The 22,588-nt window shown below is 33.4% G+C and overlaps 4 protein-coding genes across 7 annotated transcripts; 2 read left to right on the top strand and 2 right to left on the bottom strand.

Moving 5' to 3' along the window:
* Positions 1 to 244: 244 nt before the first annotated feature.
* On the top strand, positions 245 to 2,593 carry LOC18100040 (cyclin-dependent kinase B1-2). Its single transcript, XM_052453515.1, has 4 exons — positions 245 to 1,168; positions 1,259 to 1,328; positions 1,474 to 1,612; positions 2,180 to 2,593. Exons 1-4 carry the CDS (start codon positions 502 to 504, stop codon positions 2,270 to 2,272), a joined length of 969 nt encoding a protein of 322 aa, XP_052309475.1. The 5' UTR covers positions 245 to 501; the 3' UTR covers positions 2,273 to 2,593.
* A 619-nt stretch (positions 2,594 to 3,212) lies between these two features.
* LOC18100039 (serine/threonine-protein phosphatase PP1) lies at positions 3,213 to 5,424 on the bottom strand. 2 transcript variants are annotated; one of them, XM_024603578.2, is made up of 3 exons: positions 4,804 to 5,424; positions 3,933 to 4,510; positions 3,213 to 3,820 (listed from the first exon to the last, which is right to left on the bottom strand). In XM_024603578.2, the coding sequence occupies exons 1-3, from the start codon at positions 5,021 to 5,023 to the stop codon at positions 3,644 to 3,646; spliced, it is 975 nt and encodes a 324-aa protein (XP_024459346.2). In that variant the 5' UTR covers positions 5,024 to 5,424; the 3' UTR covers positions 3,213 to 3,643. The 2 variants fall into 2 exon arrangements, with proteins under 2 accessions (XP_024459346.2, XP_006381283.3); XM_006381221.3 differs by having other exon boundaries at positions 3,933 to 4,492; positions 4,804 to 5,421.
* A 3,711-nt stretch (positions 5,425 to 9,135) lies between these two features.
* Positions 9,136 to 14,150, bottom strand: LOC18100038 (uncharacterized). Of its 3 annotated transcripts, none has more exons than XM_006381220.3 (8): positions 13,057 to 14,150; positions 12,225 to 12,372; positions 11,936 to 12,086; positions 11,707 to 11,832; positions 11,537 to 11,617; positions 11,035 to 11,227; positions 10,683 to 10,953; positions 9,136 to 9,648 (listed from the first exon to the last, which is right to left on the bottom strand). In XM_006381220.3, the coding sequence occupies exons 1-8, from the start codon at positions 13,255 to 13,257 to the stop codon at positions 9,404 to 9,406; spliced, it is 1,416 nt and encodes a 471-aa protein (XP_006381282.1). In that variant the 5' UTR covers positions 13,258 to 14,150; the 3' UTR covers positions 9,136 to 9,403. The 3 variants fall into 3 exon arrangements, with proteins under 3 accessions (XP_006381282.1, XP_052310178.1, XP_052310179.1); XM_052454219.1 differs by having other exon boundaries at positions 9,573 to 10,112; XM_052454218.1 differs by lacking the exon at positions 11,035 to 11,227 and having other exon boundaries at positions 10,683 to 11,011.
* A 3,848-nt stretch (positions 14,151 to 17,998) lies between these two features.
* LOC18100036 (uncharacterized) lies at positions 17,999 to 18,619 on the top strand. Its single transcript, XM_006381218.3, has one exon. It carries the CDS (start codon positions 17,999 to 18,001, stop codon positions 18,617 to 18,619), a length of 621 nt encoding a protein of 206 aa, XP_006381280.3.
* Positions 18,620 to 22,588: the final 3,969 nt, after the last annotated feature.

The raw sequence follows: 22,588 nt of genomic DNA, 5'->3' as shown, positions 1-22,588 counted from the left end.
AAAAAAAAAAAACTGAACATTATAATTGTAAAAAAAGAAGGGGGGTTAATTGAGAAAATGGTTTGGACATGGAAGCTCCACCTCGAAATGGGTCCCAAGTGGCAAGAAAGGTAATTAATTTTCTTGCTTTTGTTTGTCAATTATTAAATCAACAATGAGAATATAAAAATATATAAAAAAAAAAGAAAAAGGAAAAAGGAGAGACTAGAGAGGTGGTTGGGTGTATAATTACCATGTTGGAGCTCCACCGATATGGAGACACGCTCCGATCCGTTGGATTGGATCTGATCCAACCAACCAGCCCAGCCTCCCTCCTTTTCTTCCTAATTTGAATTTCAAAATAAAGCACACAGGTTTCTCATTCCGATTCCATAAAACAAACAGAGGGAAATAACCGTTGTTAGTCCAAAGAACTCATTCTATCGTATCTAGGTTTTGCTCCCTCCTCTGCCCTCCCCTCCCCTACAGATTGGATCGGATCATCAACAGAAAAGAAAAGAAATGGAAAAGTATGAGAAACTGGAGAAGGTAGGCGAAGGCACATACGGCAAAGTGTACAAAGCCAAAGACAAAGTAACAGGGCAAATAGTCGCCCTCAAGAAAACACGACTTGAAATGGACGAAGAAGGCGTTCCTCCTACCGCTCTTCGCGAGGTTTCTCTCCTTCAAATGCTCTCTCAATCTCTCTACGTCGTCCGCCTCCTCTCCGTCGAACACGTTGACGCCAATAGCACCAACTCCAATCTTGATGACTCCAATCCCTCTAAGCGCAACCACAACAACAACAACAAATCCAATCTCTACTTGGTTTTCGAATATCTCGACACGGATCTCAAGAAATTCATCGATTCTCACCGCAAAGGTGCCAACCCTAGGCCTCTCTCGCCTTCGCTGATACAGAGTTTTCTCTTCCAGCTTTGCAAGGGAGTTGCTCACTGTCACAGCCACGGTGTGCTTCACCGCGATCTCAAGCCTCAGAATCTGCTTCTTGATCAGGAGAAAGGGATTCTTAAGATTGCTGATTTGGGATTAGGTCGTGCTTTTACCGTGCCTCTTAAGAGTTATACCCACGAGATTGTTACTCTTTGGTATAGGGCTCCCGAGGTGTTGCTTGGTTCCACTCATTATTCCACTGGCGTCGATATGTGGTCCGTCGGTTGCATCTTCGGTACTATTACTAATCTAATCTAATATCAACTTTTTAAATTTTTAATTTTTTTTTGGTATTCCTTGAAAGTATTTGTCTTTGTTGTTGCAGCTGAAATGTCAAGAAGGCAAGCTCTGTTTCCCGGTGACTCAGAGTTTCAACAGTTGCTTCATATTTTCAGGTATTCAATGTTGCGCTTTTTATTTATGGATAAAAAGAATGGCTGATGTAACTTTCCAACCAAACCAACACCACATAGTATTTAGTGTATTAATTAATTGGATTCTATAAGTTATGTATGCTAATTGCTACCACTTAATTGGAAGGTTGCTGGGAACACCGACTGAAGAGCAGTGGCCAGGAGTTACTGCTCTCAGAGATTGGCATGTCTATCCGAAATGGGAGCCTCAAAACCTTGCACGGGTTGTCCAGTCACTGGGACCTGAAGGGGTGGACCTCTTATCGGTAACTACTACTACTACTACTACTACTACTACTACTACTACTACTACATTTCTTTTTCAATTGTAAGCTTCTAGTTCTATGGATGGGAAAGCGCAACTAAAAATCTAGATTGTCTTGTTGGGTTGAATTGACTGTTAACGTGTCACTCACCATATCTTCTGCACTGGAATTGTTTTCGCCCTGATCTCTCATGCTTCGTTTTTTAAATTGGTTTATAGACAATTGTGATTTTGCATGTCTAGTTTGCTGTGCTAGAACTAGTTCCCCAATCCAAAGACTTGGAATATCTACCGTCGAGTAGGGTTTTTTTTTTCTTCCTGAATTTAGGGCATGGATGAAGTCAGTTTTATGTTTCATAATTATCAAAGTATGGTTTACAGTAAAGCAAAGCAACTAGGACTCGGCGGGCTACAGCGTGTTAAGGATTATACTAGTTTAGATTTTGTTCACAATTGGCTTATGTTGGCATTCCATCGTCATGCTCGCGCTAACATTTTGCTTCTTCTTGGTTTGCCATTATTACCTCTATATTGGATTGCTTATATAATTTTGTTTTGGATAATGCAGAAGATGCTCAAGTATGATCCAGCTGAAAGGATCTCGGCCAAAGCAGCCATGGATCATCCCTATTTCGACAGCCTTGACAAGTCTCAATTCTGAAGCTGATTACCTGGCTATAAGATTTTGGGAGAGTAGCTTCCATCATGCATTTTATAGGAGCGCTTCACCGTGGTGAAGCTTTTCTTAAAAGATGTTTGGTTCATCCTCTCGGTGATGTAACATTTGAACTTTGTCATCACGCATATGATGTTTGCAATTTATGTTAACAATCTCTATGGCATGCCAAGTTTGCAAAATTTCAATTGTTTTAAGAATGAAATTGATCCCTGGTGAACTGCTGATCAAGATGATTTAGAACTGTTCTGTAAGAAATCAAGTGTAGAGTATTCACTGGTATATGTGAGTGGCGATTCATTCTCATACTGTTCGAGCTTCTTTCCATGTTTTATATAATAATCAAATGTTCATTGCTGAAAGGAGGTGTTTGAAATATAATGGGCATTCATGCATTCTACACCTCTTGGAAGGAACATGATAAAAGAAATTTAAAAAGAGAATATCGAATACAATATCATCTCCTGGCAGCATAATTGGATAGATCTGCGCCAAGAATGTAACAAGCAGGTTATGAATTATGCGGGACAATCAGATTTGAAGAAAGAAAAAAAGAGAGGGATAAGTAGAACTCATATTAAATTTTAGTAGTAGGTTGATGACATGATTATTTGATCTGATTATTTATAACACTTTGAAGGTATACCACTACTCCTCTGCGATTTTTTATTGGTTTCAGAAGGATACTTTGTTTTTCACACTCCTTTTCTTTACAAGTCACTCTCTTTTGGGGAGAAGACTCACTAACTCTTTCTTTCTCTCTGTTTTCGTTTTCTTTTCTAACAAAAAATCACCTGTAATCACAAAGTTTATCTTAGCCATTGAGATTTTGGTTTGTAACAATAAACAAAGAAAAGATTTAGTATTAAGAGGATGGGTTTATACTCCATTAAGTAAAATATTAAAAAAAAAAAAAAACCATAAATAAAGCCGAATAATAAAGCTCATATAAAACGAAACAACATAGGTTTGGATGTATCTAATTTCTTAATTAAAAAAAAAAAAGTGACGGTTTAAGTTATTCTCCATTTTCTACTATCAAATATATATAGGTGTGAACTATATCTTAGGGTTGGTGTCCTCGCCGGCAAACTTAAGAACATCCATACATGCAGGACGCAGCATGAAGCAGTTGCGTAGAGAAGATTCTATATACATTTCTATTTGATAGTGACTGATCAGTCTCAGTCAGCATGGATATTACTCCTCATGGGAGGACGCCAAAGCTTGTTTCATTTTGAAGCTGATTCTGTACAATGAGAGAAGAGGCATAGTACTGGCCAGAAAGTCTGTAGTGGATGATAGATATCTCCTCCTTCGTTGGGCTTCTGACATTTCCCCACCTTCACTTGCGAACTATTCAGGATGCCCTTCTCTACCTCTCCATGGCTTCAGAATCTGAAATGAGCAGAGCAAACTCGCATCAACCCACATAAATGCACCTGCATTGTTGAACTCTCCACAGTAGTTTGGTGCTGAGAATATGGTAACCAGCTGTCTGTCTGCGAAGAATTCATAGCCATCCTCAACAACCTGTCAATCATTTCCCATGGAAGAACATTTTAGCTTATTTATTACATCATTCCTAGTGCAAATATTAGGGCGGAAAGGAAGGCAACAACTTGAACTGAAGAAATAGGAAGACCTGGTGGGCTCGGCATATGAGATCGAGGTCATGTTTCTTTAAGAACTCAGCGACCTTATCGGCTCCAAAGGTGTAGGAGACACCCCTATCATTATCACCCCAGCCCTTGATGTTTCTATCAGGATCTGCCCAAAGGAGGTCACACAGAATACCCTGGTCTGGCACATCTGCTGGCCTTTCTATAGCTCTGATCTGATCCAAGTTATCCATTTCTGGTGAGAGTCCACCATGCATGCATAGGATTTTGTCATCGACAACTGCAGCCACCGGTAAACAATTGAAGCAGTCTGTGAAAATCTTCCATAGACGGACACTGAAACGACGCTTGCACTCATCATAAAATCCATATATTCTGTTGATAGAAGCACATTCATGGTTCCCTCGAAGAAGGAAAAAGTTGTCTGGGAACTTGATCTTGTAGGCAAGGAGAAGGCATATAGTCTCTATACTTTGTTTTCCTCTATCTACGTAGTCTCCAAGAAATAGATAATTGGAATCTGGTGGAAACCCACCATACTCAAACAATCGCAAGAGATCTGGATATTGGCCATGTATATCACCTGCATACAACCAAAACACTAATAACAAAATGCATCAAGCATGAAACTGCAGGAATATTGGCATGTGATTCTGGGAGTCCAAAAGGCTGTCATTTGCAGGTCACTTGGCTGAATGTTGTCTTATTTCTATGAGATAACCTTGCATCTATGTAATGTACATGAAAGATTGAAATGGAAGATAAGAATTAAAAATACAGTTAATTATAAAGATGGAACAAAATTAAGCATGTAATTATGAAAAGGGCAAGCAAATTGATACATTGCATAAAAAGTGAAATGGGCTGAAGAAAGTAATAAGAAAATGTACGCACCACAGATATTGATGGGAGCTTCCAATTCAAGAAGAACAGGTTGTGCAAGAAAGACTTGCTTGGCGGTGACACAAAGTTGGCGGATTTCAGGTTCAGTCAGCTGGATGCGTTTCCCTCTATCACTCCTTGCTTCCAACAGCCTGAGTATAAGCCCTTCCAATCCATTCATTCCAACCCTTTCTTCCTTCCTTCCCTTCTCCCTCCTTTTATCAACTAACATTCGCCTCCAACACAATATATATTATCTAGGGAATTACGAGAATGGAAAGAAGTGAGCAAAAACTAACTATCCCGTCATTATTGATAATAAAGCACATGAAAAGAAAGATTCTCATCTTCATGGATGACAGACAGTTGGCTAAAGAAGCGCAAGAGTTAAAGACATATTTGGGGTGAAGAAACAGCTCCTCCATACATTTAGTTTCTACTCTGTGATGACAATGCCACCTGCTGCCTATCTGTTGGGGAAGGCAAAATGCAATCCACTAAATTAGGCAACTTTCTTCTTTCAATTAATGCATTTCTCTTTGATTGGACTTCTTTCCATTTAATGTTTACCCACGTTCACAAACTCATTTGATAATAAATAACAATCTTCCAAGGCATCATGCAGCCCCGTCTCTTCTTCTTCTTCTTCTTCTTTTGAGAGTAGTTAAATGAGCACGACCACCTTATGGACATCGTGGGTACCCACTACCCACACTGCACCAAGAGGGTTGGACTTGTGGCAAGCAATTCATTTAAAAAACGAAGTCCATTAATATCAATTAAACGTTGACAAACTCAATCTTCCTTGGCCTTACTAGCTAGTGAACGCCAAGCTCTTGAACTTGAGACCAGGGGTACGGTGCTCATGCTAAAAAGTAAAGCCTGCTGTTGTAACCATTCTTTAGAGCTTATAAATCTCTTAAGCACATACCACCACCATTCACATCACATCACTTGACAGACCTGATGCTTTATGCTTACACTGGTGTTTGTATACATACGAGAACGTTGCGAAGCATGTGAGTTGGATCATGCTCGTTTTTTTCAATCAATTCGACCCATTTTCTTGCTTCGGACTTTGCCCATTTGTCGTCGATTCTTGAGATGAGATGAGGTCTGCACTCTGCACTGTTTAGAGACAGTTTCTTGTCAATGAAATCGTCCCTCTATAAACTATTGAACTACCAAAGAAATCTAACTAGGGAATTGCAAACGGCGATTCTCAAAATATCTTAATTAATGTATTCGTTAAATTATTTGATTTTCAAATAAATTTATTTTAATTTAGATAGTTAAATACACAAATATATATATTAATTTTTAAAAATCGGTTATCTCTAGTAATGTATTTTACTAATATTTAATACAATTAATTATGTATTTCATATAGAAAGAAAAATAATATAACAAATATTTTTAGAAGTGATTTTTTAATAAAAATAAAATAATAAAAAGTAGAAAGATATATGTGAAGGAAGATAATTATAATTATAATTCCACTTTCCTACTTTTTATGGAAAAAAAAAAACTAAGTTCGAAGGATGAATTATCTATATTACAAATGGTCTATGCTTTAGTGTTGACAGTTTGAGCATCATAAAATATTTATTATCCTATGGTGTTGCATGAACAACTATTTTTATTAAAAAAAATTCATAGCAGCTATTATCTATTTCTCTTTTAAAGTATAAGAATTGGAAGTTAACTTTGTATAAAAGCTTTAGTATCTCTTATAATTATAATATTATGAGAACAACAACTTATATTTTCATGGAAAATAAAATGTATTTATCATAAAATTAAGGACTTGTTAATTCATCTACCCTTATACCCTTATGTATTAATATTTGTTTGGTATTGTAGTTGCTGTTGTGGTTGTGGTTTTAAAAAAAACCGTTTAATAAAAAGTGTTTTTTGTGAGGTTTGTTTTTAATTTTGATGTGTTTGGTTAAAACTGCGGTTGAAATTATAGTTAAAAAAAACAGTTTGTTGTGTTTGGTTAATATGTTTTTTGTACGAGGTTTGATTGTAAAATTACTAAAAATAACATTATAATTATACATATATATATAATGACAAAATATTGTTGTTTTATAATTATAATTACATAACAAAATGAGTAATCCTTGTACATTAATAAAAGTTTTTTATTGTCCCTTCAAGCTATTTGCAATTTCATCACGTACAAAATCCATACGTGAAGGCTTCTGTGATCTTTGAAAAGCTGAGTGAGGTACAATATCAGGTAAAAATTCATCTGGAATGAAATTGGGATTGCGATCATACTCGGAAAAAACATCATCTTGCGATCACCTTCTAATATAGTTATGCAGTGCAATTGATCCAACTACAATCTCAACTTGCATTTTATATGAATAAGCATATATATTTTGCAAAATTCTCCACCTCTATTTCCATATCCCAAAAAAACATTTCATTATGTTGCGTAATGATGAGTGTGCATGGTTAAACACTTCTTCACGACCACTTGGTTGTCTACAACGTCTAAATACTTGTAAGTAATTCCTCTCGATTTTATAAGGATCCAAATACCCATACTTATTAAAATATTTAGTATCAATTAAATAATATTTCCCTGCAAATAATTTATTACAAAACTTGTATAAGTAATCTAGGAATTCATTTTCTAGCAACGTCGTAATCCATTTTCATAGATGGCCTCAAGCCACACAGTCAATCCCATCATTAGTTTTTATCATAACATGCGTACACTGTACACACACACACACGCAGGATCGAAGGTAATAAAATTCTTTTGAGTAATGGATTATTACCTTTGATTCTACATTTATCTGTGTATAATTGGAATATGAGGTCAACTAGAATATAACATTCCTTAAATACAATTGGATCAAAAGAGCCTAGCGGCGGAAGATTGAAATGTAAAATTAAAAAATAATTGGGACCAAATAATACTTAAACTGAGACCTTAGAGATCAAATTGATTTTTCCACACAATTTAATATTGGAATTTATGTTTTCTAATTTATTTTTATCTTTATTTTTCTAATTATTTTTTAATAATCACTTTAAATTCTTTCTTATAAAATTATTCTTTAATAGGAACTCAAAATTTTCAAAGACATTTAACGCATACAAATGTAAACTAAAAGAAGCAAATACAAACACATAAAATGGTGTTAAAATAACAAAGGATACAATTAAAATAAATAAAGTTGAATGATATAAAAAAGGGCATTGTTCCTTGGGCTATGGTTATCAAAATCAGTAGCTGACCGGTAAAATCGTAAAATCATATGACTTTATAAGACAATATATATATATATAATGTGCAAAATCGGACTAAAAACTCGAAAAACTAGTAAAATCAGTAAACTCAGTCAAAATCATGATTTTACTATCGATTTTACAAGTTTAAAAAAATTATAAATACTCTTCCAATCAACTCACATTTCTCCTCAATCAAACCAAAAAAACCCTAGCACAACGCTCTCTCTCTCTTAAACCACCCGACACTACCATATCTCTCTCAAAACACCTTTTTTTTTTTTTTTTTTTAACTTTGTCTCCTTCTCCTTCCTCTATGTTTCTTGTTTCATGGAATAGTTGTTAAATCGCGGTTCCAAATGAATCAACAACCACAACATCATAGCTAGACCTAACACTCAACCACATATTGGTTGCAACCCACCCTCTCTTAGCCAACTCAATGGAGTGGAAAGAAAGGTACAAGATAGGAATAATTGTGCACTTAATTTGTTTTTCTTTATTATAATTAGTCACTTTATGATTTGATAGTTGACATCTTGAAAACTCATATATGCTTACTAACTTCATTATATACATGTACATATATAGTGTCAATTATCATGTAATTTCTTGAAAGTCACTAATAATTCTAGTTATTCTCATTTCTTGTCTTGTTGCTTTCCTTTCCTTTTTTCTTTCTTATCAATGTTTTCGCCTATGTAGTCATTCAATTGCACACCAAATAGGAAACACAAATTAATGGAGTTTAATTTCAATAAGCCGTGAGAGTAATTTTATGCTATTAATTCTTAAGATTTTCATAGATCATTGTCTTAATAGAAAGATAAGACACTTGTCTTGATGAGTCTTTGTTTTACAATTAATTCGAAGAACAGAAGTAGAAGTTATAGTATATGATGGTACAAAATACTCTTATAGTTAGTGACTTTGAATAGCTTTTAGAGCTCAAAATTAATCAAATTCAAATGAATAGAACCAGAAATTATGTTACATTGATATTTACTATTTCTAATTTTACATGCCATGTTAACAAAAAAAAAAATTACTGCCAACCGTCCCTGTTCTACCAGCATCAGTAGCAGCAACTGATAATTAACAAGCAAACATTTTGTTTACTCAGCAAATACAAATGAATGTTACAAAAAATTCTTGTCCGGACATTTTAACCTATGAATATCAACCACGCAGCCTATTTACTAATGTACAAACTGCTACATGACAATCCAAGTATATCTACGGAATCAATAATTCTGATGCAATCTAATGATACAGTGCACTAAAGATATGTAGCACAGTCATGACAACATCCTCTACTTTGCAGTTTCCAAGTTCCTAAATCAAAACAATGAAAAACTTATCTTTAGTTTGACCACACATGAACTAGACCATGCCTATTACCGGTGTAGATTTCATTGCGATCTTCATCGTAGAAAAGGGCAGTGATGTCTTCCAAGGCTTCTGCAACTGTGCTTTTCATCAGGGAGCAGCTCTGCTTTGAGCTTCCAGTACTGCTGCAGCACTCCTCATCCTTGGGACTGCCATTGGTGGCATTTATTTTAGCTAGGCATTTTCCTGTCAGGATATTGCTGATATTGATAGAACCACCTGAGTCAAGAATCAGATAGTGAGATTTGATAATTGCCCAATCAGGTGTTCTCTTCACAGCATCACAATTAAGGCAACTGCCAAAAGATCTTAAACGAACAAAGGTCCAACAGCTTATTGGTCTTTCCACAAAAGCAGTTCATGCAGAAACATCATCAAAGGGCATAGGTAGACCGCTTAGGTTGTCCTCATGGACACCACGCAGACCAAAATATTTACATTCAGGTGTCAGGAACACAAGTGTTCCAAATTCTTCATGATTATTTGTTCCTCTTGCCAACAGTGTGTTAGTAGTTTTAAGTTGATACAGCATCGTGCCATCTATACATGCTTTTATGATCAGGATTTGTTCTTTAGAGTATATCAGAGCTCTTGATGATATCAGATCTAACTCTTAACCAAGTCAATTAAATTCCATAGTTAATGTGGACTGGTTAAAGCATCAAAGTCACTCAAAACAGTGTCTGAAATAACAAAGTAAATTGAATAGTTGGAAACAAGACAGCAGTTCAGAAAAGTCACTTCATTACAGTTAGCCAAAGTCCCAACTCAAACAAAGTTAGTCACATTAGATGATAAAATTTCGCATAATCTCTTGGATCAGTTCTAAGCAGCTTATTTAATTAACACAAACTAAGGCACGGAATTCACATGGAATTCTAAATTATTGTAAACTCGCTTGAAATGTTTGGGCCCACAACTGTTTGAGAACACGTTTTATTTCTCGTGGACAACCTGAAAGTATCTGACAGCATTCTAGCTGTTAATAGGCATTACAGCTAGAATTGACAGAGATAAACTGTAAAAAACTATCTGCTTAAAATTGAACAACTAAAAACCTAAATGTTCTATGGGCAAACTCCAGTATAATATGTTCGGTTTTATGTTTAGTAATTGCTTTCTATAAAATTAAGATTGATTTTTTCTCCAAGAGAAGAGGATTTAAGCAGGATTCTAGGCCTCATGCAGCATCAGCCATAAGTATTTAAGCATTAGTTAGTATTTGCTAACCAAAAGGTTGATGAAAAAATTACCATTTCCTTCCATCCACTGGTCATCAGATTCAGCCTTGCAGTATGAAATGATAAGATCCTGGTCACTTGTTATGTATGTGTTATTTGTGTTACAGTCAGGACGCCATAAGAGATGATCCTCAAATGAAGTAACAAGCTCTCCACGAAAATTCCAAACAGCAACAGTTCTATTTCTGAATGTTAAGAACAACTGGTTTTCATACAGGAAGATAAATGCTGATGGTGTCAAGAACTCAGTTCTGCTAACTTCCCTAATACCGGTATGTCGAACCTGCATAAGGAAGATATAATTACTGGAGCAGACAACAAGCCAAGCTGAAAGATAGACGCTGAAAAAAGACAGATAACTCACATCAAGAATCTGGAGATTCTCATTTTCCTGCTTGACAAGAAGCTTTTCATTAAATTGCTCGATGAAGTCCACCTTCTTATTTCGATGAAGCAGATGATGGAAATCTTTGAGAATTGTGCCATCTTCTATTGACAAAATCTTAAGAGGAACATAGCTGCTTGATCTATTCAAAATCAATAACATGATGCCTGGACTGATGCAGAAGAAGCCAGACATAAGCAAACTTAAAAGGTACTTACAAAGCAGAACAAACAAATCAAGAGCCAGCATGCTGATCACATTTCAGAAGTAAAGGTAGACAATATGCATAGTATTATATGTGAAAGTTAAGTGAATGACCATACAAATCGACTGCCATGATGAGTATATTCTATTGCCATGCATCTACACTAACAAAAGGCTAAAAGGAAAAGGCTTCCATCATAATAACAGCATCTTATAATTAATAAGGTAATGATGTGTCTTGAGCATGTGTGCGTGCAATGAGAGAGAGAGAGAGTACCTGATCTTGATTTCTTGTACATCTTTATCTGATATAGAGTACAGCATAGTGTAGTTTTTTAGGTCAAAAACCTTGTACATACTGATGATAAATAACAATAGAAAAAATGTTAGGGGTGATAATTGGAGCACACATTTGGTGATCTCATAGCAGATGGACTGAAAAGGCACCTATCTTGTGCTGAGTATGTTAGCACCTTTCCATTGACATCATCAAACTCTACAAAACCTGGCCACTTCAAGGATTCAGACTCAAACAGAGCAAAACCTGCATCTGGATTACCCCTTCGAATGTACCTAACCATTTAAATACAAGGCATCCATCACACAATTAGGATACATGGATTATGTAAGGCTTGAAGTTGACAAAGAAGAGTGAAAAATAGAAGTGTAGACACACTCAATTCTTGTTGATCTGCATTTCAAGGAGCTGAAGTTGTCTGATGCATAGACAGAAACAGTGATGACAGAATCATTGTTTTTATTGTAGAACAAGCTTAGAATGACTTCATCAGGACTCGCATTCAAAAAACATATCCTATGATTTGTCACTGCATTTTAACAGTCAGCAGATAAGGTTTGATGCAATCATAGTCTTTAGCAATAAAAAAAGATCTCAAATGCAAATGAATTTCTTAAAAATAAAGGTTAAAACTTCTTTCTCATATCAGAGCTATGTCTGTCACTACCTCTACTAAAAGCAGCACACACACCAGAATGTGCAAGAGCAAAGATGATGTCTTGTGCGGCGACAATCTCAATAACTTTTGTTCTCTTCATCAAAAAAGGTAGTACCACTGAACAATGGCCCTTCGGATCATGAGTATCGTATTCTTCCTGAGGAAGAATAAATCAAACATTTAAAATCCTTTTTGGAAAAAGGAAACACTGAACATGCTACTACAATCACTATTCCAAGTATTAAAAAGGAAAAGAATACAAAGGGGTTTGTCATGCACATCCGTTTTGATGTTAAAATAAGGCTAAAAGATGTTATATCACATTTTATCATTTGCAACTTGCTTTGTATGCCTGAGAAATGATGAATCAGCCTATCCATCAAAGAATTCGGTACAATATATAAAGTATTTACCGCAAAAATTCACATCTGTCGGACCCATAGGTAGAGGATGATTAAGTAGAAAACAACATGAATCAGCCATTTGCTCACTAGGGTTTTCTAAAATTGATGTCATTGTTATTCTATGGGTTTTCATTTCTTTTACGCGAAAAATAAATCAATAAATATAAGAAAATCCAAAGCCGGAAGAGCTTCTTCTTTTTCTTTTTCTTTCTTCATCTCCTACATGTCCATAGTAAATACCAAAGTAGTGTCACTAACAATATTAATTAAGAACCCTAAAAACGATCTGCCAACCATTTTCATCAGCAAACTAAGAAAAATAAATTTAAGCTCATTGAAAAGGAAAATGAAAAGGAAAAGGAAATTAAATTGTAAAATAAATCCCAAAAAGAGCAAATTAAATTGGAAAATAAATTGAATAATAAAAAGACTAATACCATCAAACGCATATTGCGAAATCTCTCTTGGGCATTGGTGATGCTGAAAGAACGATCTGGTTTAGAAGAAATCTCTCTTCTTTGAAGCTTTTTAACACTGTTTAAGAACCCATCAGAACGACCCCGTTTCTTCGCTGCTAATATCCTTCTCCCTGAGCACGGCCTTGGATTCGCTGCTGATATCCTCCTCCCTTCCATCATCTTCTCTTTCTTTATTTTTATTTTTCCACGCGCGCGCACGTACGCACAGAGAGATTCAAATTCGCAACAGTTTTTACCAACCTCTCTTCTTTTCAAATTTGAATTGATTTTATTAAAAATAAGAAGAATAACATTAAAACCCTAATTTCCAGAAACTAATAGGCTAGCCAGCTAGCTCTCTTTCTCCTCCTCCTTCAGTATCTTGCTTCTGAAGTGGAACACCAAACCCTAGAGAATGAGTATTCACAACAACAATAATAGTAATAATAGAAGAAATACAAATTGATCTCTCTCCGTCTCTTTTCTCTCTCACTGTGATAATAGCATAAACGACAAGGAGGAAAGATTGTGAGAATGAGAAAGAAGACAGAGGATGAATAGGAAATCGAGTTTTTCAATTCTCAACACCCCACTTCTTACCCATGCGATGCATATATCCATGACTCCTCTACGTGATATATTAAATGGTATTTTTAAAAATAAAATATTGAGAATATAATATATTAAATTGATATGTTTCAAGAAGGTTAATCAGCAAAATCCATAATTTTAGATTATAAAAGTGTAATAACTCTAAATTTGTTATTCAAGAAAAACTTAATCAATCACAATCTAATTTGTTCCTTCTCTGTTCTATGAAAACATCATCACCAACCATTAGTCATCCCCTTCTTCATTCTTTCTGTCACCAGCTAGATCCCATCTCTCCCTCATAATTCATTGTCCAAACTGCAGAACCAGTCTCTTTAAGAAAAAAAGGAATAAATCAAGACCAGAAAAAGGATACAGACATTGGTAAAACTATAGTATCTAGTAATAGATCGAAACTCATCATCCACTCAGGTTGTTCTCCCTGATTACTGTAGTTTCATCGCCCTTATTGGTGTCTTTGTGCTACCTTTCAAGTACAAATTTTACTTTACCTTCTTTTTTTTTTAATGTAACGCGCTAACTTTTTATGACTATTTTAAATATAAAATAACATTTTAAATTATTGAAAATCAAGGATTTTATATATATATATATATATACACACACAATTAACTTCAATATTGTATTTCAATCCTCGTTACATTATCAAATTTTAAGAAGTTTTTTTATACTTAAATGATATCAAATTATCGACATAAACATGAATATTTTCAAAATCATTTCACAATTCTTGATCCAACCTTCTTGAATTATATTTTATTATCCCAACATCATCTCTACGAGATTTTCCACATATCATATAGTATAGATGTTAAACTCAACATTATAAAAACAATTGGCTGATAAGGAAAATTTACATTAAAGTTTAAAAACCATGTTATATTTATTAAATAAACCTTAACAAGCTATTACATAAATACTATAAATAACATCTCATAGTTCACAAGAATAAATCTATAAATATATTTATTTACAATCCAGAATCATAATTTATCGAAATTATTTTTCTAGTCTCAAAACATCTTTATTTTAAATTTATCAAAAAAAATTATCCATCGAAACTTGTTACTAGTTTCGTCAATGTTATGAGTTTTAAACAAAAATTCATAATTATTATTTCAACTTCAAGAACACTTTAAAATTTATTTATGAAGGTCATCTCCTCCACTAAATATCACGTTTATTTATTTTTATTTCATCTTGAGTTTTCATTACTTTATTTTTTGTTCTATATTTACGCTGGGGTTTACAACTCATTTCATAACCAGGTAAATTTTTCAATATTTCACCAATATTGTGAAATTTTAATGGGGTCTTATAACCGGAAAGCTTTATCTCCTTTTTATTTTTAATGTCAAAAGTAAATATTTAATAATTAAAAATCTCATCCCAACTATTTACTTTCATTTTTATTTTCTCAGTAAAATTTTTTGATTGGGAGTTTACATTTAACTTATTTATATTGAAATTACTTGTATGCAAATGGTGTTATTTTTTTTTTATGCTCGTTACTAATAGGGATAAAGTCAAGGCTTAAGAGAGCATCAATGGCGACAAGAGGATTGATTGGTTTAATGACTGGTTTTATGTATGCTTATTGCTTATCAGAACTCTGCTAGGAGATTTATAGGGTTTTTCCCTAATGGGGTAAGGTTACTCGTCGCTAGAAACGAGGTTTTAGCGGTTAAAGATTTTTAACTTTTCTGAGTTTTTTTAAAGAAATTTAGTATCTTTGTTATGTTTTGAATCACTTCGAATGATGATGATCAATAACAAGTGGTTGGATTGGTAAGAGGAATAATAAAGGTAATCAAATTTTCCCTCGGAATATCTTCCTTGTAAATATTTATAATTTTAATAAAATTAATTGAATTTTTTTCTTTATCCCCTCTAATTTACAATTTGGCCCCCCTAACTATTTTTTCTTGCTCCGCCCCTGCCTAGACGTGTTCCGGCAAGCCAATATTTTCTCATTATCATGGGCATCATTGATGTTTAGGCCTCCAAGGATCGTCATTTTTGGAAAGCTGGCAGGGGCGGGGGCCTCTGTAAGAAAATGCCATTCCCTTGTAAAAATTTATAATTTTAATAAAAGTAATTGAATTTTTTTCTTTGCCCCCTCTAATTTATAATTTGGCCCCCCTAACTATTTTTTCTTGCTCCGTCCCTGCCTAGACGTGTTCCGGCAAGCCGATATTTTCTCATTATCATGGGCACCATTGATGTTTAGGCCTCCATGGATCGTCATTTTTGGAAAGCTGAGCAGAAGAAATGTGACAATAGCTGGTGATGCTATGCACCCCATGACTCCTGACCTAGGACAAGATTGTGGTTCATTATTAGAAAATGGTGTGTTATTGGGCGGACACGTAGGCAACTCAGTTATCAACAATGGAGGACTTGTTCCAGGAGACATGTCTAAAGCCATAGACAATTAGGTGAAGGAAAGGCGATGGCATGCCGCTTTGCTTGTAACAACATTGTATTTTTTTTTCTTATGTCTTCAAGGTAGATATTAATATGTAATTTGTATATATTATTTTTTATTTCAACGATAAAATTGTTATGTGGGAATTATTATTGACTGCATTGATAAGATTCGATGTATAATCTAATACTAATTAAAATAGTAAAAATAATGTATAATTCGTATTAGACCGTCATGATAGAAATTAATGTCAAATATATATAATTCCCTATTTAAGGGATACGCTTGCATGTGCACATATTCTTCTCTTATTGTTGATTTTATTTCCAAAGTGTTTTTTTTCCCCTCTTAAGTTGCGAATTGTCCCTTTTAACACTGCGGGGATACCTCGCTTGTCCTTCAGCTTATTCACCAATTATGATAAGCTAAATCCATGAATATACACCTGAAAGAAAATTAAAAAAGAAAAAGAAAGAAAGAGTTGCCCAGAAAATTGCATGTTCATGGAAACTAAGTAATTCATGATATATAGCACAGTAGTCTATTTACCCTACATGCAGTAAATTGTATCACCATGCGCTTCTGATTGTCACAAAATATGCATTATCTTGACGGCAAGACGGACACCAGTAAACCCTGGAAAAGGTGCAAATAGAGGTGATGTTTGGAAATACGGTTTAAATAATATTTTATAAAAATTAATTTTTTAATTTAAATTTAATTTTTTTTATATTTTTAGATTGTTTTGATGTATTAATATTAAAAATAAATTTTAGAAAATAAAAAAAATATTATTTTTATTTATTTTCAAATAAAAATACTATAAAAACTTTTACACCCCGTTCCGCTGATACCAAACTCTGACCTTTTGTTTTTCCCCTGCTTCTTGTGGGTCAAAGAATGGATTAACCTAACCCCGGTGGCCTAATCCAGAATCCGCACCACTCTACGCTTAGCATTTATGGCATAGAGCTTGGCTTAGCTGCCAATGTGGTTTTCAACTCCTGCCTAACCAACAGTACTTTACACCATCATTTAAGTGTGGGTGTTTATGGCACACTGTACTCTCTCTTTTTTATTTACCTAACACGCCCTCTACAAAAATTATCACGCTTTTTTTTTTTAATTAATATTAATATCTATATCAGCTTATATATACCTCGATTAATTTTATAAATCTTGAAGTTAATAATTATATAAACCTTCAATAACCTTCGTATTAGTAACCATATAATTCAAATCTAACATTACAAGAAAAATAAATCTTCTAAATTTAAATTCTTACCACCAAACACCCTACCAAACCTCCTATTGCTTGATGGATGCGCGCTTTGAATTATTACTGGGCACTGCTGATAGCATCTATTATCTAGACTTTCTCTCCTTTGATTTTACTACTTGGATCATATTCTCAAATCGGGTTTTACACTCTTTTTTTTTAATTTAATTAAATAGATTATCGTTGTCGAATATATATATATATATATAAAGAAAAAACTCAAGAGAATTTTACTTTTTTTTTAATAATACCCCTTCATGCTAAATTCATAACCAACCACGAGGTTGATTTAATCTAGAAACTATGAACATACAAAAACTCCACAAAATTGAGTCAAATTATGCATCCATCAAATCCCTTTTGATTTTTTTTTTACCATTATTTTAGCCATTTTGCTATATAAAACAAAAACAAAAAAAGACAGAAATAATAATAATAATAATAACAACAACAATAATAATAAACAAACAAACAACTCATTGCACATTTTTTTTTTAAAAAATTAACCTGTTGTAACTATAAATACGGCATACCCACCCCTGGAATTACAAATCCAAAGCACATGGAAACAAAAGGGGAAATTTAGAAGGGAAAAACAAAAGATGGATGTGGAATCATCAAAAGCTATTGCAATGATACCTGAATCTCCGAAGAAACACAGACGCAGAAACGTTTGTTTAGGGGTGACAGTTGCAGTGAACCTCGTCATCTCTCTGGTCTTGCTGATCTTGGGATTAACGGTGTTCAAGCCCAAACAACTGACAACCACCGTGGATTCCACCTCCATAAGTGACCTGAAGGTTTCTTTAGATACAGCCAGGCTAAGAGTTCGTGTAAACGTGAGTCTTGACATGGATCTCTCAATCAAGAATCCAAACAAAGTGAGTGCCAAGTACAAGGACAGCTCTGCTTTCTTGAATTATAGAGGTCAAGTTGTTGGTGAAGTTCCAATCCCTGCAGGTAAGATTTCAGCAGACTCAACAAAACCCATGAACGTAACTCTTACGCTTGTGGCAGATCGGTTGTTGTCTGATTCACAGCTTTTTTCCGATGCCATGGCTGGTGCTATTCCCTTTAATATTTTGACCAAGATTTCTGGAAAAGTAAGCATTTTCAATCTGTTTAAAGTAAAATTCACTTGCACCGTTAGGTGTGATCTTGTTGTTTTTGTTTCTAATAGCACTATTGGGGATCAAAAGTGCAAGTATAAGACAAAATTGTAGGACCGCTTTTGTTATTTCTTTGCTTCTTCTCTCTTGGGAGTCCTATTTTAGATTATAGTGGGAGGTTTTCTGTTTCTTTGTATTAATAATTCTCAGATGTATTTGATAAATCTCTTGTTTATTGATAGAGATGATTCTGTATTAATAGAGGAACATATTAATGTGATTCTGATTGCTGTTGGATTGGCCAGATGCAGGTATAGTTCTTGACTGTGTCTTATGTTTGTTCATGGGAAAGTATTCAAGGCAATTGTTTCTCTTTACACACTCACACCCATCTGCAGCTTTCTGGAGAAGCCTCGTTCATTTTTGCGTGTTTGTTCAGAACAAAACATTGACCTAATCAACATTTATTCTGTAGGAACACATGACTTCGGTTTAGGAGGCCCTGCTGATGTTAAAAACAAATACTATTTTAATATATTTATAAATAAAAATTACTTTTAAAAATAACATTTACCAAATTTCCAAGCAGACATTTTGTTAGAAGCTGAATGTTCGTAGAAGCATTTGATTATACAGTACAATTCACCTGCCGAGACCATGCATATGTGTAAACTGTTCATCATCGAGACATCCTCTGGCCTTCAAGGCGCATAACTCAAAGTAATAAATTATTTAACTACTTAAAAGTGAAAAGGTTTGAAAATCATAAAGCACCTACCAAAAAAACAATTCTAAATCAAAAAGTAATTAACGAAGGGGAAGCAAGCATGGATTCAAAGGCGGAGCCAAAAGATGAAATTAGGGGGGGGGCAAGATTTCAGTTGTGTTATTATTTTAACTAAAATCATATAAATTAGCTAGAAAAATAATTACCCCCTGTCTCCGCCCCTGATAGATCAATACAAGAATTTCATTACTTCACACTTAATGTAACAGTCTCAAATTATAAATTCAAAATATATTATATATATTCATAGTTATTAAATTTCATACTTACTATATATATATATATATATTTTACTTCACTTATTATAACAATCTCAAATTATAAATTCAAAATATATGATATATATTCGTAATTACTAAATTTCATATATATATATATATATATATTTCCCAAAATTTCGGCAGAGTTTCCTTTGTATTCTTTAGATACCAAGTTATCGACTCAATCATTTCTCAACCTGTAACATCAATCACAATATTCGTCTCATCATTTGGACTTCAAAAACTCAAGCATATTTCAATATCTCAATTCTATTTTCTATAGAACACTATAATAAAATTAATAAATTCTTAACATGCATCATCTCTTTTTTTAAGTATTTGTGCTCAAATATATATATACAACTAACCACAATTCAACTTAATAATAATAATAACATTATAAATTACATCATACACAAGATAACAAGTTAAACATTACAATTTTAGATATGGAAGTATATTACAACAAAATATTAATTCTTCCAATTACATTAATCACATAACAAAATTATATATCCAAGCATCTACTTTCCAGATCGAGGGTGCGATGTATCTAAAAACATAATCGCATTAAACATGATTAAAACAATTGCACATTTCAATAAGTAATTGATTAAGGACTAATTATTCATATACATTAAAGTGACTTTCATATCATAGAATAAATTGTCTTATTTTCTTTTTGAAGTTTCTAATTTCATAAATTCTCTTCTAGACATAGGGATAACTCTACTAAATTAAAAATATCAAGAGTGTCTCCCATAAACCAGCATATTTAACTTCAAAGATTTACAATTAATCTATTTTACATCGAGTGATTATCCCATTAATTTGTAAATTAATTTTCTTTACATGGCCATTCAACCAGACATAAATTCCAGTAATCAAGAAATGATCTTCAAGGCTTGCCCATTTAACAGGGTATTATTTCCAGTAACTGCCCATTCACCAGGGCATTATTTCCAAAAACCAGGAAATAATTTTCAAGGCTTGCCCATTCACCAGGGCATTATTTCTAGTAACTAAGAAATAATTTTTCAAGGCTTGCCCATTCGCCATGGCATTATTTCCAGTAACTGCCTATTCACATTATTTCCAGTAACCAGAAAATAATTTTTCAAGGCTTGCTCATTCGCTAGGGCATTATCCAGTAACCAGAAAATAATTTTTCAAGGCTTGCCCATTCACCAGGGTATTATTTCCAGTAACCAGCACTAGAATTTACAATTTATAAAATTCCTTCTACAATAATAAAAAAAATATAAACTAATTAATTACTCCAAGGTATCGAACACCTACCTGGTGTCTGTGCGCGTGAAGAGGTCCCTTGTTGCTGATTAGGTCCTGCAGCCTTCTCTGTATCAACAAAAATTACTTTGTCATTGTTCATTCATTCGAACCGGTAAAATTCTAATACCCATTATATATTCTTTGATTAAATCCAACACCCTTAATTAAGTTTAATTGACTTTTAATTCAAGGAGGACAAAACCCTCCTTTTTGAAACATTTACTTATTTTTTCACAAAAGTCCCTATACAATTTAACCTATCAACATCAATTATCTTCAATTTGGTAAGATTCCTCAATAATATTATTTAAACTCTATTCTCTAATTTTTCTTCTCTATTTAGCCAAAAACTCCTCAAATATCATTTAAACTCCATTCTCTAATTTTTTTTCTCCATTTAGCCAAAAACTCCTCAATAATATCATTTAAACTCCATTCTCTAATTTTTCTTCTCTATTTAGCCAAAAACAACCTAGGGAAGGAAGTGAAGATTTTTCTTTTCTCTTTGAAAAATTCTTACTCCATTCATATAATAATACTTATAAACCTTCATCTTTTCATATTTTCCAAACAATTGTATTAAACCTCAAATCCCCTAAATTATTCCTCTTTTGGCCAAATATTCAATTAAAATGAGAAAAATAATTTTTGTTTCTTTTACTTAAAATTAAACACTTACCCAATCATAATTCATGCTTTCTAACATGTTTCAAACATAATTTGCATCATTCCTATAAATTATAACATAAATCCACAACTTCACATAATCATAATTTTGCATAATCCTTCATCAAACATAAAATTAAAGGAATTAATCATTTGGAGCATGTTATTTACCTCACTTTGATAAGGATTTAAGGAAAGAATGCAAGAAAAATCAAGTTTTCTTCTTCTCCCTCTTTAAACCCTAGCTTGAAATCCTTCATCCAATGCACTCACCACCTTAAAATCAACCCCCTCTTGATATTTAATTAAGTTAATCACTCTAATCAATCATTTTAATTAGTGAAATCAATGAGAATTTAAGTAGAAAAATCACACAATTCTTCCCCCTCTCTTTGTTTAGAACTCACGGCTAAAAGAGAAAAAATGGAGCATTTATAGTCTAATTTTTACCTATTTACACATTGACTCTCATTTCTTCTCATTTCTATTTTTGTCACTCAACTCTTCTTTTTACTTAATTCTCACCATAACATCTTATATTTTATTCTATTGTATCCAATTACAATACTTGAAATCCTTTTATTTAATCTAGTCGGTACTTTATTTATTTTATTCAGATTATAATTTAACGGGTTTTCACACTTATCACCTTGATAGATGATTCGGCGCATTTATTTTTGCATTTCAAAAATATTTTAAAAAAAAATTAAATTTTTTTATTTATTTTAAATTAATTTTTTTTTGGTGTTTTCCTATCATTTTGATCCGTTGATATCAAAAATGATTTTAAAAAAATAAAAAAAATATATTTTTAATACTTTTCCGAGTGAAAAACATTTTAAAAAATAACCACAACCACACTTCCAAACACAGTGACGGAGCCACGTAGGAGCAAAGGGGCAATTGCCCCCTTAATTTTTTTTAAATATTTTTTATATTAGAATATTAATATAATAATATGGTGAGGGGTTGATACACAGTTATTATTGTCGACTTGTGTCTTAATATAATAAATAATATATATATATAATATATGTGCAGCACCCCAGCTCATTTCTCATTTCCCCAAATTTTTCCCTT

This window comes from Populus trichocarpa, chromosome 6, assembly GCF_000002775.5.
Source record: "Populus trichocarpa isolate Nisqually-1 chromosome 6, P.trichocarpa_v4.1, whole genome shotgun sequence".
Classification (NCBI taxonomy): domain Eukaryota; kingdom Viridiplantae; phylum Streptophyta; class Magnoliopsida; order Malpighiales; family Salicaceae; genus Populus; species Populus trichocarpa.
The sequence above is the reverse complement of the archived record's forward strand: the minus strand, read 5'-3'. Positions and strand labels throughout refer to the sequence as shown.

Excerpts from the sequence above, each read along its gene's own strand:
- LOC18100040 (XM_052453515.1), top strand. The coding sequence starts at position 502 with ATGGAAAAGTATGAGAAACTGGAGAAGGTAGGCGAAGGCACATACGGC. Across the intron at positions 1,169-1,258 it reads GTCCGTCGGTTGCATCTTCG|CTGAAATGTCAAGAAGGCAA; the intron begins GTACTATTACTA and ends TTGTTGTTGCAG. Across the intron at positions 1,613-2,179 it reads AAGGGGTGGACCTCTTATCG|AAGATGCTCAAGTATGATCC; the intron begins GTAACTACTACT and ends TGGATAATGCAG.
- LOC18100039 (XM_024603578.2), bottom strand. The coding sequence starts at position 5,023 with ATGTTAGTTGATAAAAGGAGGGAGAAGGGAAGGAAGGAAGAAAGGGTT. Across the intron at positions 4,511-4,803 it reads AGCTCCCATCAATATCTGTG|TGTTTTGGTTGTATGCAGGT; the intron begins GTGCGTACATTT and ends TTTTGTTATTAG. Across the intron at positions 3,821-3,932 it reads TCATATGCCGAGCCCACCAG|GTTGTTGAGGATGGCTATGA; the intron begins GTCTTCCTATTT and ends AATGATTGACAG.
- LOC18100038 (XM_006381220.3), bottom strand. The coding sequence starts at position 13,257 with ATGATGGAAGGGAGGAGGATATCAGCAGCGAATCCAAGGCCGTGCTCA. Across the intron at positions 12,087-12,224 it reads GTGTGCTGCTTTTAGTAGAG|TGACAAATCATAGGATATGT; the intron begins GTAGTGACAGAC and ends GTTAAAATGCAG. Across the intron at positions 11,833-11,935 it reads TGCAGATCAACAAGAATTGA|GTACATTCGAAGGGGTAATC; the intron begins GTGTGTCTACAC and ends TTAAATGGTTAG.
- LOC18100036 (XM_006381218.3), top strand. The coding sequence starts at position 17,999 with ATGGATGTGGAATCATCAAAAGCTATTGCAATGATACCTGAATCTCCG.